The following is a 15,688-nucleotide window of genomic DNA, read 5'->3' as shown; positions in this document are numbered from 1 at the left end:
CTCAACATCATTAGCCATCAGCAAAATAGAAATCAAAACCACAATGAGATACCACTTCACACCCATTAGAATGGCTACAGTGAAAAAGACAGACAATAGGAAGTGCTAGCCAGGATGGGGAGAAACTGGAACTCTCCTGCTCTGCTGGTGGGAATGGAAAATGGTGCAACTGCTTGGAAGACAGCCTGGCAGTTCAAGAGGTTAAATACAGAGTTACCATATATCTCAGCAATTCCACTCCTAAGTATATACCCTAAGAGAAACTTAAATATATGCCTATCAAAAAGCTTGTACATAAATGTTCACAGCAACATTCTTCTTAATAGTCAAAAAGTGGAAACAATCCAAATGCTCATCAACTCATGAATGGATAAAAAGTAAAATATCCATACTTTACTCAGCCATAAAATGGAATGAAGTACTGTACATGTTACAACATGGATGAACCTTGAAAACAATATGCTAAGTGACAGAAGTTGGTCACAAAAGACCACATATTGTATGACTCCATTGATATGAAATGTCCAGAATATGCAAACTTATAGACAGCAAGTAAATAAATTGTGGTTGCCTAGGGCTGGGGATTGTGGTGGTGGTGACTGTTAATGGGTGTGAGAGGGGAGTGTTGCGAGGATAAAAATGCTCTAAAATTGACTGTGGTAATGACTGTACAACTTTGTCAATAAACTAAATCCATTGAGTTATATATACTTTAAATAGGTGAATTGTATGGTATGTAAAGTATATCTCAATAAAGCTGTTTTTTTTAAAAATATGAAATGAAATAAAAGTAGGGCACAAAAATTCAAAGGTATGTAAGTATGAAGTCACACCCTTAATTGACAACTGTGTCCCAGAGTACCATTACACAGATTCATTTGGTTGCTCTTTATGTCAATTTTATATTTGGACTTAATTTGAAAGATTTTTTAAAAACTATGGTGTCTTTGGGAGACAAATAGTATATAATGGATTGAAATTTAAAATCAAGTTAAACATTTATAAGTTCAGAAAAAGGAGATATAAGAAACCACTGGTAAAGAATTTTGATGATTAGTGAATAGAAACACATTCCATTTATAAGAATATTACTCAGCCATAAAAAAGAACAAAATAATGCCATTTGCAGCAACATGGATGGACCTAGAGATTGTCATACTGAGTGAAGTAAGTCATACAGAGAAAGACAAATATCATATGATATCATTTATATGTGGAATCTAAAAAAATGGTACAAATGAATTTATTTACAAAACGGAAAAAGAGTCACAGACGTAGAAAACAAGCTTATGGTTACCAAGGGGGAAAGGCGATGGGGTGGGGGGAAGGGATAAACTGGGAGATTGGGATTGACATATATACACTAGTATATAAAAAATAGATAACTAATAAGGGCCTACTGTATAGCACAGGGAACTCTTCTCAATACTCTGTAATGACCTATGTGGGAAACGAATCTAAAAAAGAGTGGATATATGTATATGTATAACTGATTCACTTTGCTGTGCAGCAGAAACTAACACAACATTGTAAATCAACTACACTACAATAAAAATTTTAAAAAAAGAAATATATTCCATTTACAACAATTTGTTAACTTTTAAGCTTCATATAAAGCCAATTTCTATCCCCTTATTAACTGCTTAGCAAAGACCATATTTTTCCCTGATAACTGTGAAATATATTTGTAAACACAGAAATAAAATAAATATTTTAAAAACTGTTAGAAGTTCTCTTGCTTTTACATAACATTGATTTGCATTTATAATTAGTAAGATTTTAAATTAATTCACTTCAAGATAACATAAATAGGCATAAGCATACATTTTGGGTGCTTTGAAATGTTTTATTTTTTTCCTCAAATTATAAAAGCAATATAAAAACATTACATAAAACATGGGATATAAAAACAATTAATTTCTATTACCAAGACCACAATTTTCATTTTCCAATGTATCTTGCAGAATACTTTTCAAGTGCATATATTTTAGCCTAATTGCAATCAATCTCTAAAATATAATTTTGTATCCTGCTTTTTCACTTAATGCGTCATAAGCATTTACCATATTGTACAGTCTTTGTAATTATATTTTTATAGAAGTATAATTTTTAAGTGCACATGATTTATTCAGTAATTATTTCAGAGTTGGACACGTAAGTTGCTTCTCATTTTTTGATGTTATAAATAATATTGTAAAGACTATCTCTGTGCATATTCTTTAATGTTACTATCTTAAAAGAGATGCCTAGAAGTGGAAACATTTTTATGACAGTTGACACATACTGCCAAACTACTTTCTTCTCTACTTGGATGATCCAGAAGCTTCACAAACTTAGTATGTTCCGAACTGAGCTCATCATCACCCCACCCCACCTCCACCTGTTGCTCCTTCCATCATCTTCTCTCTTGGTGATTGGCATGGCCAGATGCTCAAGCACCATCATCTTTGACTCCTGTCCTTTTCCCTACATATTCAATCTATCATCAGTCTCTGACATTTACCCTGAAAGAACTCATACACACCTGTCCACTTTGTTCCATCCCACTGCTACCACCCCAGTTCTAGTCACTGTCACTTTCCACAGGGAGTGAAGCAACAGCCCCTTGATTGTTCTCCTTGAACCCAGTCTCTCTCACTGTTCTCAGGGAGCCTATCTGCAGAATGAATGATACCAGTTTAAAAACAGAAGCAACTGTATGTTTGAAAGTTGCTAAGAGAGTAGTTCTTAAAAGTTCTCATCACAAGAAAAAAAAATTGTATCTATGTGGGGTGATGGATGTTAACTAAAGTTATTGTGGTGATCATTTTGCAATATATACTTATATCAAATCTTGATGCTGTACACTTAAACTTATCCAATGTTATATCGTCAATTATATCACAATAAAACTGGAAAAATAAATAAGTTAATAAATAAAATGCAAACACACTACTCAAGAGAAGTAGATATTGGATTTGCCTTGTAAGTCAAAAAAACGTGTATTTATTGTTTCTTTTATAGAGCCAGTAAGTTTCAACATGTTGGCTTTTTAAAAAAATAATTTTGTACGAGGCAATGTATAACAATTATAATTCTATGCTATACATGCTAAAATACATTTTTCATAATCTGCTGTTTTCCCAGATCTTTGACATGCAGCTTTTTTTGATCTGCAGTTTTTTTGATAGGCAGAAATTTAAAATTTTTATGAAGTGAAAGGAGGATGATTTTTACCTTTATAACCATAGCCACATGTTTTCAAGCTTTCAAATATATGTAAACAGATGGGATGGGAGCATATTATCAAGTTCAAGGCTCTCAAGCAATGTTAACAAAACATGGTGACTCACAATCTTAGGCATTGGGTACTCTGAATAAAATTTGTTCCTTACGAAGGATTTTTTCTTCCAATTTGAACAACTCAATTTCCCTTGAGGTAAAACACATTTACTGAGTCCTTTACACATACAATGTGGAGAACCGCGTTACAGGTTAAAAAAATTAAGTCAGGGGCTTCCCTGGTGGCGCAGTGGTTAAGAATCCGCCTGCCAATGCAGGAGACACGGGTTTGAGCCCTGGTCCGGGAAGATCCCACATGCTACGGAGCAACTAAGCCCCTGCACCACAACTACTGGGCCTGCGCTCTAGAGCCCGCGAGCCACAACTGCTGAGCCCGTGTGCCACAACTACTGAAGCCTGCACACCTAGAGCCCGTGCTCCCAACAAGAGAAGCCACCACAATGAGAAGCCCGCGCACCGCAACTAGAGAAAGCCCGCGCACAGTAACAAAGACCCAACGCAGCCAAAAATAAAAATAAATAAAATAAAATAAATTTATAAAAAAAAAAAATTTAAGTCAAAACTCTGGTTTTTTTCAGCAACAGCCAGTAAACAGATCCAATGATTGTATTTTTTTTACCTAATTGTCCAAGTAATGAATGTATTTTATTCCTTATTTTATGTATATAGGAGACAAGGGACAGTTTAGAGAAGAAAGTGTCCACATATGCTACATGCTGCCTGGGAACTCTTGAGCTCTTAAAAGAAAATGCCTCATGATTCCTGCCTCTCTGTTCCACCCCACTTCTTTGTTCTGTGCGTATCAGTCCATCAAAAAATAAGATGAAAAATAAAGAAGAAATAAAACTAAAGAATCTAATTCAGAATAAGAAATAAAACAAAGAATAAGGTCACTTCTGGAGTCTAGTTCTACTGCTTGTTACTCATCTTTACTGGAGAAGGGATGAATTATCTTAACAGAAGAGGGAACTGGCACACAAGGCTCAGACCTTTCTGGAGTTTTTTGTGGGAGGATTTTCCTGCTTGCAGAAAGGAGGCATTTAGGTTTGGTCTATTCTTTCAGCCATGTGGTAGGGCTTAGCAGGCCTACTTGCTAAAATGAAAATTTTAATATAAACCATTTTCTTCAAAGGTCCCTAGTGCTTCAAGATAAAAATCCAAACAATTCTTCCAGGTGTACAAGGCTTACATGATCTGGTCTTTGCCTCTTTGGTCATTATCATTTCTGGATCCCTGTCCCCCATTTCCACACAAAGTAGGTTTCCAAATTGACCAGGCTTCCTCCTACCTAATGGATTTTGCCCAAGCTGTTCCTCTGCCTAGACTCTCGCTTTCTCATTTTTTGAGCTGGCTAATTTGTACTCATATTTTAAACTCAGATCAGGCTTCATCTCCTCTATGAACGCTTTGACATGGACCAGAAGTGGGAGAGGAGCCATCTCTGTGAATACCTCAACTGTGATAGGTACAACACTGCTTTCTAACTATCTGATTACTTGCCTGGTCCCTAATAGATGTGAGCATAGACTGCATTCTTTAAAATCACTGTACCCTAGAGACTAATACATTATTCCCCCATAAAAAATACTTAATAAATGTTAAACTACGAAAGAAAAAAATGAATCTATGCCTAGAACTTAGAAGAATAGATATTAAAGAAATATAGTTACAGACATATAGTTTAGACATAGAGTTGCATTGATTTTTAACATTTATTTATTTTTATACTTATAAAAATGGACTAATATTGGCTTCCAATTTTTACTTTATTAAGCCTTTTTTCCAAAAATTTCAATCTCATATCACCACCATTCCCTAAAAGAAAGAATAGTTGCATCAAAAATATAGGAGGCACGTTATTTAAGAATTAAAGATCTTGTAAATCACCAAACATGGGAACAGGTTCAGCAGAGCACTATAGACTGGCCTAGGACCATGACCTTGCATCAGAGCAGTCTTTGGCAGCCTTTGACTTACATTCTCTTCTTCAAGTGTAACTTCTCCCTGAGCCCTTTACAGGGCAAAAAGCAGACAATTCATTAGAGGGAGTACTTTGTGAGATTGTCTAGAGAATAAACTAGGATCCTCTGTTGTTGACTGAGGATAGATCCACAGGCTTTGGTAACCAGAGGAAACGGTGGTAGGTTTGACAATCTCTTATGAAAAGTGAGTATATTCTTTAATCCTCACACCCCATCATTCCCTTCATAACTACCATTTACACCGCATCACTCACCCTGAGCTGGCAGCTACGCCATGCCCAGAATGAAACATGAACCTGCCCCTCTTTCCACCAGCTTTATCCCAGGCTAAATGCAGCCATGAGTCCTTAGCCTCTGGCTCAGTGTCAAGAGCAAAGCAGCCCTAAGACCACACCCAGGGAGAGCACAGTCGCCCTGAGGTTATGGGTCTGGAAAGTGAAAGGGAATCTTTTCAGGAGGTTTAGGGTTCCTTTGCAGGAGCTTACTCACTTTGAAGGAAATCTTTATAATTGTTTTCTGTTAGATTTAGAAGAAGTTTAAAGGCTGTCAGTGAGGTCGGCAGAGATGAAAAAAATGCACATCAAGAAGGATGAGGAGGGGCTTCCCTGGTGGCGCAGTGGTTGAGAGTCTGCCTGCCGATGCAGGGAACACGGGTTCAAGCCCTGGTCCGGGAAGATCCCACATGCCGCGGAGCAACTAAGCCCGTGCGCCACAACTACTGAGCCTGCGCATCTGGAGCCGTGCTCCACAACGAGAGGCCGCAACAGTGAGAGGCCCACGCACCGCGATGAAGAGTGGCCCCCGCTCGCCGCAACTGGAGAAAGCCCTCGCACAGAAACGAAGACCCAACACAGCCAAAAAAAAAAAAAAAAAAAAGAGTACTAAAAAAGTATCTTGCTTTTTAAAAAAAAAAAAAAAAAAAAGAAGGATGAGGAGCTGGGAGGCTGTAGAGGGGGTGCTTGACGACTGACATTTAATGGCACTTTGGGCCGTGGAAGGGCTGTTGGTTTACTCTGAGGGTCTACTACTGAGAGCTCCTCTTTGTCTTCTGCTGTTGGTTTGGGTAACATGGAAAAGTTTGCAGTTAGTAAATTGTGGCTGCCGTGCGTAATAGGAAATACTGTCAAGGAGTTTTTTTTTTTTAATCAGAGACTGAGACTCATGCAAAATATTAAGCAGAACACGGTTATTAGGTGTTTAATTAATACTTCTGAAGTGTATAAATATATTTTAAAATAAAATTTTAGAAAATAAAGGGATGCAATTCCTTTGCATCTCTGATCCCACCCTCAATCTTTTCAATATTTCATTTTTAAAGAGATTTACAGTCCATGTTATTTTCAAAAGAAAGTACAGAGGCAAAAAGTTTTGTAAGTGAATTAAGAATCATGACATACACCCTTAAAAAGAAAGGAAGGCACAAGAGATGAGTTAAGCACTGGATTTATTTCTAAATTTAAGGCAACAGGGTAAAAAAAACCCCTATTTTTGTTACCTTGACATTATGTAACAAGCAAAGAAAATATGCAAAATCATTCCCAGGGACAAATTTTTCTCCTGCAATCATACTCAAGTAGGATCTTATTTCATTGGTGCACATATAGGGACACTGGAGTAACAGAGTTGGCACTGGGTACAATTTATAGAAATTCTATTTTAAAAGACTTATCATATGAATACTCTGTAAAGGTTGCGGCTTAACATTAAATTAAAACTCATGGAAAGCATTTCAAGTTGGGAAAGGATCTGAGACAACAGGGTCCAAATAAATGCCATGGGACTGACAGCACATGCCTCCCGCTAGCAGGTGTTGGGGGTCAGTCAGCTAATGACTGAATTCTCCAACAAGTACTTGTAGGACAAAAAATTCTGTTCTTAATTTAGAGTCACATGCTCAGGCCCAACCCTAGACTCAAAGATCCAGAATCTCTAGGGGGAATCAGAGGCCAGGAACCTAAGTATATTTTTCATAAAGCTCTACTGGCAATTCTCAGCCTAGACATAGTTGCGCAGCACTGTTTTAGGTCAGAGTTTGGTTTAGAGAGTTGTTAGTTCAATTTAGTCTAGTTGTTTCTTGAAGTGCCTCTACAGGTGGGGTCTACACTACTGGTTAGAGAAGCAGTGAGCCCAGAAGAAAGCACAACTATGGAAAACTCTACCAATACCTGGTTTTCATGTTGTTTCCTCCAACATCTTTTGGTCATTGTTTTAACAATCACTGTGGAACACATTACCTTAATAAACTGTTGAAAAGATTCCACATTTGGAGAATGTCTTCAGGGGAGATACCCCTGTTCATCTCCTTCTATGGTCCTCCTTTAATTACTCATTGGGAAAGAGATCCATGTCGTACCTCTCAAGTAAAATTTTAAGCTCCAGAATTGTGTTTTCATAGAGAAAGCCAACCAGCAGATAGGCAAGCGATAAAGCAACTATTTTCCTCCAAGCACTTCTATGTGTGCTTGACTGACTTCAAAATCCATTATTGTACCGTACAAGGTACAATTTAATTCTGAAATTTGTAACTTGGACTTTGCAGCTCACTGCTTATTCTTTATCCCCCTTCGGACTACTCGTTCATACCTCATCTATGTCTATTTGTGATCTTTTCCCTTATCTCCAACAAAGTTCTCCTTTAAAGTTTCCCTTAAATTTGATTATTAACCCAGATATTCCAGTTAATTCCAGATATCATCTGTATAAATGTTACCAAGAATATGGATAAAGGAAGAGTTGGAAAAGGACATGCTACATAAAATGTGATTTATTCCATATCTCGCACTTTTATAGGATTGGTTTTTAAAAAAGGCAGATCTGCCTCAACTTACAGAACAGAAATTAAACAGCAAAATTTCATTTGACATTGACATTCGATCTGTCAATGTACCCAGGCATAAGGAGTGTTTCATAACCTCTACAAGAATGTAAGTCAGGGCTTCCCTGGTGGCGCAGTGGTTAAGAATCTGCCTGTCAATGCAGGGGACACGGGTTCGAGCCCTGGTCTGGGAAGATCCCACATGCCGCGGAGCAACTGGGCCCGTGAGCCACAATTACTGAGCCTGCGTGTCTGGAGCCTGTGCTCCGCAAGAAGAGAGGCCGCGATAGTGAGAGGCCCGCGCACTGCGATGAGGAGTGGCCCCCGCTTGCCACAACTAGAGAAAGCCCTCGCACAGAAACGAAGACCCAACACAGCCATAAATAAATAATTAAAAAAAAAAAAAAAAGAATGTAAGTCATACTCTGTATCTGGAATGCTTGAGAATAGACAAGTCCCTTTCAAATGCATTGTCTCGTTTAATCATTACAACAACCGTGAGGGAGAGAGTGTAGTCCCCATTGGAGCAGATGAGGAAGTTGAAGCCCAGAGGAGTGCAGCAGTTTGCCCAGTGTCACCCAGCTTGTGAGTGACAAGGCCAGGCTTTAGGAATGGGTTTCAAATCCACCCCAGCCATCAATCACCGCCACATGGTGGAAAGAATGTTAAAGGCGAAGAAATAGTTTCCTAGAATAAAGTGACAGCAGTCCGTGCGTCCTTCTGCAGCTGATAACTGGGGCATCAATTTCCTTTGAAATTCAGGATCCTAAATAAACAGCTTCTCTATGGAAGGTACAAAAGACTTAGTGCTGTAATTTATGATGTGGATCCTGATCTACAATTAGATTTCACAGGACCTGGAACATCAGATATAAAGAACCATTAATGCAATCTCTTTGTCAATACAGAAAATTGCTAGTTTTTTCATATCTTTACAATAACTATTTCTTATTAAAAAGAAAAATGCAATAGGCCATCTTCCATCTATAATAAGTTTGATAAGATCACCATATTTAAAAATCCATACTTAAGGCAAGTCTGCTTACCCCTCCTTCATGTCATTGATGGGAAGCGGAACCCTGCCGCCCCTGTCTAGAGCTGATGTGATGTTTATGGCGTTCAGACGCTCTGGCTGCCACACATTTTTCACGGCCCCAAGAAAGTCTCCGAGAACCTCGCTGGCCAACATTTCTTCTACGTTCATATTTTTAATGAAGAATTCTGCTTGATATGGTAACGGGAAGTCTAATTTTGGTGAAAAAGGGTATGCATATCTTTAATGAAGTAGTCTTTTGAAAGGGAAACGAAAGAACAATTTGAGATTTGTTGATTTCTGTCACAATCCTGGCTTTGGGGAACAATATTATTACTGACTTTAAAGGCTTTCTATATAACAGAGGATATATCTAAAAACACGACGTACATTAGACCCAGAATTTTATCTACAATGCAATCAAATCTAAGGGACAGCAGGGCAATTCACAATTAGAGAAAAAAAAATAAAAAGGAAAAGAAAAAAATGTCAAATCTCAAATCTGTCGCTAACTTGCCAGTGACCTGCCAGCCTCCTTGTCCTGTCAATGTACCCAGGTAGAAGGAGCATTTCCAGAACTTAGAAAAGTATTTTGTACTTGTAGTGTTTTAAAGCTGACAGATCTTCAAATACATTGTTTAATTTAATCATTACAATCTTAGGTAGTGCTATTTCCCATTTGAACAAAGGAGGAAGCTGAAGAACACAGCACCATCCTTTGTAAATAGAGAAGACATGTCAAAATATCTATACTTGCTTGTGGGTTGCTTATATATGATATGGAAAACCATATTTTTAATTTGCAGTATTACTGATCTTTTTGGAGCAGGCTAAAATGTCACATTTTACTAAAATAAATATTGATTGTATTTTCAATAAGCACTCTGAAATCATAGCTATTTCATTCTTTGGATCACTCCATAATTAAATATTCTAGAGAAATAATATTTTAAATTTCTCATGAAATTCCATATCTCACATTGTTAGAGATTTAGTTAGCTTTTTCCCTCCCCAATGTCTCATCAGTAATTTCCCTCTAAAGATGCCAAAATGAATATTTTAAACCAACCCAATGTCCCATTCAGACTCTCAATATAAGAAACTTTAAATAAATATAATTTATTTCAGCTTCTCAAATGTTACTCTTCAATTACAAACTATCATTTCCTGTATTCTGGTTGTTCTGTTAAGACAGAGGATAGCTTTCTTTTTGTTTAGTAATACTTCTGTAAGAATAAAGGCTACTTTTTTTGAATACATACTATGAGGCAGGCCAACCTAAGGGAAAGAGGTGAATTACCGTATTTAACACTCACAACCAGAAGGTAAGCAGGGACTTGTATTTTTCTCCATACTTTCAGAAAGGGAAGCTGATCTTTCGATCATTTGAATTTACCTCATATGATTTTTATCTAAGCTAAAAGAGACTGTAGATATAAAGTGCTCAATGGAGCTCCCAATATAGAGTAAGAACTGAGAAAATGGTAAACTTTAGCAATTCTTACAATAATATGCACAATTACTTGGATTCTGCCCTTTACTTAAAAGGAAAAAAAATATGTCTGGACTATACACAGATTTAAAGTCCCCAACAATAATTATATTATGTATATCCTCTGACTTATTTCATTAAAACTCATGTACTATATGTTCTTATTTCTTATACTATTTTTATCTCATGTACTATTCCATTCTTATTTAATAAACAAAAAACTAAAATTATACGATAAATAACTGAAACCTTGATGACTTCATTTATTATCAAGCCTCTTTAATATTAAAGGACATTTGATGCCAGAGATGAAGTCAAGGAGATATTCTGGCTTTCGAGTTTTCAGGAGAGTTTTCTGGAGTGTGGTGTCTCTCCCTAAAGACTAAGTTTTTCAAAGCCCTAATCACAGAAGGCTCTTTACTCATCCCCTACCCAGTAATTTATTCTGCTTATGATTTTGTTAGATTTGTTTGATGTATAGCCCATCTGCAATCTTCTAAAATATGCTATGTTTATTCTCTTTTATGTAGATAAGTTTCCTGTTTTATACTGATACATTTCCTGTTTTATACAGATAAACAGGAGCTTAATCATGCTACATTTTTCCCCATACTGAGAAACAGTCATGCAGAAAAATGTCATGAAGAACAGTTTCTTGGCAATATATAATATTTATAAATAATACCAAGTATAGTTTTTGGGTATGCTAGAAGTCGATCATCTATTAATTTCATTCAGTGAAATTTTTCTAAAAAAGCGTGCAAAACTTTTTCCTTATTATCAGTGCTACTCCTTGGAGAACTGTTACTTGGCTTTCCCTAACCCATGTGACCCTCCGTGGCTCCTTTCTGAGACTTGCGGCTGCCACGCCCTCCGAGGCTCCGGGCTGTGCAGCTGCCTGCCGTCTACCCGGCCAAGTGCTGCTGCCAGGCCTCCCAGAGATGAGTCACAGTAGCTTTCTAACTTTGGGGAAATCCCGTGCCTGCTATATTTGGATATCACAGAGGCCAAGGGAACAGTAGGCCAACAGATTGGTGGCAGGCCTCTGAGGCACTAAACCCAATTTAGAGATCACTCTATGTACTCTCCTTGAGCTCCATGCTGTATGATTCTACATGACTAATTTCCCATTAGGTCTCCCAGAGCGGGGAGTTGCACTGAGCATGGTTATCCGGATATTCAACCCTTGTTACTTCTTTCCTAACCTTATCTGGGAGAAATGGCATGTGTACAGGCCATGCTCAAAGATGTACGTCCTAGTGTCCATCGTTCCATGGATTCCATCGAGACAAGCAAGGAAACATGCCTGCCATTTGGTGCACTGATTTTCAGAGTTTGGGCCACTGACCCTTATGTAAAAGGAGGCTTTCAAAACCCATGTACTCGTGCTCCCTCAACCCTGATTTAAATAAATAGTCCCTAATGCCAACTTTCAATCCTTCAATCATCTAACAGTCTTACATTAGTATCTGCTTGAACATGGGTCCCCACATGTGTACTACGTATTGAGTACACGTGTGTGGACCCATGTACTCTGTACTGACAGATGCCTGTGTACTCTGTATTGACAGGACTGAGACCAGACTTGAGAAGGAAGAGGTTCAAAACTGTAGACCAGGCTATCTTTCAGTTTGTAGGGGCTCCCATACCTGACAAAGGGTTTTGAGTCCTTCTGAGAGCATAATAGTGAGGTTAGTGGTCCGAGCCCACTGCAATGGAAGTATATAACTAAACTGATGGATTCCCAAGGAGAAAGGGAACTTCGCAACCATTCTGCTCATTAAAGGTATTCCAAATTCTACAAGGACAGCTTGGACTGGATGCAAGTATCCAATTACAATTGGAGTCAAGAATAAAAATCTCTTTGATCCGAACATGAATACCTTCCAAAAGCCCTTGGGAAGTGGAAAAGTGGGTACAGAGTCTTCTGGCCAGGCCAGAGGAACTGGTACTTGGACTTTCTTTTCATATATGAAGGCCATTTTAAATTTTCAACTAGCACATTTGTTGTCTGCAATTATTACAGCTAAAATGCCTGGGGAAAAAACTCATGTTAAGGGTTTCAAAACCTTCCAGCAATCTTCTCCCCAATTATGTACTGCATTAGCAATTCTATCGAAATTGCTTTCTTTCATATAGTGTAAAGGTAATTTTTAACTCAGCCTTTACTGAATTATTACGAATTCCAAATTAGTAGGCTCTGATAAAATGTGTTGTGTTTGCTTATTTGTTTTCAATCGTACTAGTAAATAGAAGTAAGAATTTTCCTATCCAGGATGCACAACTGTTTTACTGTTTTGGGGGGAAAAATGCTATATCAGTTCTTCTCCTGTCACCCTCATAAATGATATCTGGTATAGTATCCCATGATTTATAAACTTTAACCACAAAGTATTTAGTGGTATGTATTTTTTCCATTGAATGCCAAAACAGGATCAGAATATTTGAGAGTGTAATTCTTGGAATCTCTCCTGTGTCCCTAACCTTCTAAACCCTTAGGCATCACTTACAATTCAAGCATGTGTAACGATAAATTGTTGTTGGACTCCAGCAATTACAGATGCATGATTAGCTATTTAGAAAGGAGACTGTGACCCAAATTATGGTTTATTTCTGTCCATCAACAACTCTTTATCATCATATACAACTAGACTACCACCGATGATAGGTTTTAAAGTAAAATAATACCAGTCATGCATTCTATGATCAGCCCTATGTCAAGCACATTTTGAGACTTAAATGATGGCATCCTTACCTCAGACTTATGAGAGAAATAGTATTCTTAGTCTCACTTTACAGATGATTTAACCAAGGCCTGGAGAAAATAAGTGGCCTCTATATTTGGCTCCCTATCCTCAGGTTTTCAGCACCAAAACACGTCATGATATTTTATAATGAGTTAAATATTGCTTAGTTTTCTACATTTTACTATTTCATTAGTTATAGTAGGTATGTGGTGCTTTAAAATCCTTAACTATGTTTTACATATATATAAAATATAATGAAATACTTCTTGCAAATAAGGAAACAATCAGCAACATATTTTTCCATACCTACCTTCTGCTGACATTATATTAATTATCAAATTATGCCTTGCAGTCTCAAAGGTACGCCTATTGTAGGCAGTTATCTATTAGAAAAAGAAAGTCATATTAAAGAAGTAAAATTCTATTTTTTGATATAAAATAACTATTAAACTCATCTTACAAAAAAAAAAAAGAAGTAAAATGTTATTTGGAAAACGAAATTCATTAAGGACAAAATGAAAACAAATTGTCGTTCTTTCCATTTTCATTATTTGTTTATATACTTACAAAATATTCCTTCTCTGGACAAGAACTCAGAGCTTTTAGCAATATTGTGGGAAAATAGATAATTAGGTCTATTTAACATGCTAAAACAACAAGTTAAAATCAGAAAAACCCTTTTATAGAAGACTGTTAAGTGCCAGTAGCAATGCAGATGCATCATTAGTAAATGGATTAACCATTACGAATTACTTACCAGAGCTGTTCTAAAATTTCAAAAAAGCCAAAACAATATATTTGTGTACTTTTAAATGGAGCTTAAGGATCATACCAGAAAGTACACTTTAAAACAAGCATGTCTCTGTGGTGTTTGCATTCAGTACTAAACTGCACACCAACCAGTCAAGAAATGTCACGAACCCTTTGGAAATCATCTCTCACAATGGGAGTACAGCAGTGAGGATCACAGTCTAAGAAGCTGATGGCAAATGCTCAAAAACACAAATCAATCCCTTCGCAGAGTCAAATATTAGTAAATGTTTGCAGAGCCAATGAACTTACATCAAAGTCAATTCAGAAGCAGCCACTGCAAACAACAAACAAAGCAAAGGCCAACAACAGGATATGGCTTCAAAAATCAAGGAATAATTAACTTTATAACAGATATTAAATCACTCAGACAGGCCTGCAGTACCTCAAAAAAACCCCAAATGATTGTGTAAAAGTCTTAGCATCCCAGCACTAGCCTTCTGGCAGTAACTGCAGCTGTAGTTGACACTGCGACAAAAAAGATAAAACTGACGCAAACTGAAAAGAAATATCTTGCATATTTAAAAACAAGTATCAAAGATTTTAATAGCATCACATATGAGCTTTAAATAAAATGCATTACACTCATCAGAAATATTATTTGAGAGAACAGCGAAAATCAGAATTTTGGGATAAAAAATTCCAAACCTTTAACAATATTTCAAAGTACATATTCTGAAACGTGTATTATTCCACAAAGATAAAAGCACTTATCTCTCCACAATTTGTCAAATTTCTTTTGAATTTAATGACTTCTTTGCTGCTCTCTGTTGGGACACGTGGTCAATTAGGTTCACACTGAACACTAAAATTAAGATTAGTCATTAAAATTAACGAGGCATTATTGTTCACAAGTAAATGAAGAAATGCAAAAACATTTGGGAATCCTCATGATTTTAAAAGTTTACCCTGCAAAAAATTTAATAATATTCTCAGTGGAAAAAAAATACTAGATACTATTTGTTATAATATCTCAAAGCTAATGCTCAGAAAAAAAGGTTAAACATTTTCAAATTAATGGCAATATTTTTCTGGCTAGCCTTCCCATAATTATCACAAATTTCATTATTGTAAATTTCATAAATTCTAATAAGTTTTTTTTAATCAGAGGCTACACAAGAGAGTGAAGAACCTTTCATGAATCAGGAGGAAGAATTTTATTATCTGAATTTATATTTAATGCTTAATTTTAACAGCTATAACAGAATGCAATTCTTCTATGACTTCTAATGAGATATTTAAATACTGTAATATCCTCAATCAAATTCTACTTATCATGATGATGTGAAGCCCTTCATAGCAAAGAGGTATGCATGTTTGTGCACTTTCTGATCCCCTATTTCTAAAATAGTGGCTGATCTATTTTAGATGCTTAATAAGTAGCTACTGAATAAATTAATTAGTGGATATATATGATTAAATATTAGTTTAAGATATGCAAAATCTTTTGACTATATTATTAACAGGATATTTTTAAACACTGAAAATATATTATATATGGATGTAGAAATGAGTTATTTACAGATA

At 36.5% G+C, this 15,688-nt stretch overlaps 1 protein-coding gene across 5 annotated transcripts in view; it reads right to left on the bottom strand.

Moving 5' to 3' along the window:
• Positions 1-15,688, bottom strand: part of SGCE (sarcoglycan epsilon) — a 114,177-nt gene that overhangs the window by 19,345 nt on the left and 79,144 nt on the right. For all 5 annotated transcript variants that reach the window (XM_061198558.1, XM_061198559.1, XM_061198555.1 and 2 more), the window contains 2 exons: positions 13,662-13,734; positions 9,126-9,324 (listed from right to left, as the gene is read on the bottom strand). In XM_061198558.1, the coding sequence (XP_061054541.1) occupies positions 9,126-9,324; positions 13,662-13,734 (272 nt within the window). The remainder of the gene's footprint in view (positions 1-9,125; positions 9,325-13,661; positions 13,735-15,688) is intronic.

The sequence above is a fragment of the Eubalaena glacialis genome, chromosome 8 (genome assembly GCF_028564815.1).
Source record: "Eubalaena glacialis isolate mEubGla1 chromosome 8, mEubGla1.1.hap2.+ XY, whole genome shotgun sequence".
Lineage (NCBI taxonomy): Eukaryota > Metazoa > Chordata > Mammalia > Artiodactyla > Balaenidae > Eubalaena > Eubalaena glacialis.
This window is presented reverse-complemented; position numbering and strand designations above follow the sequence as displayed.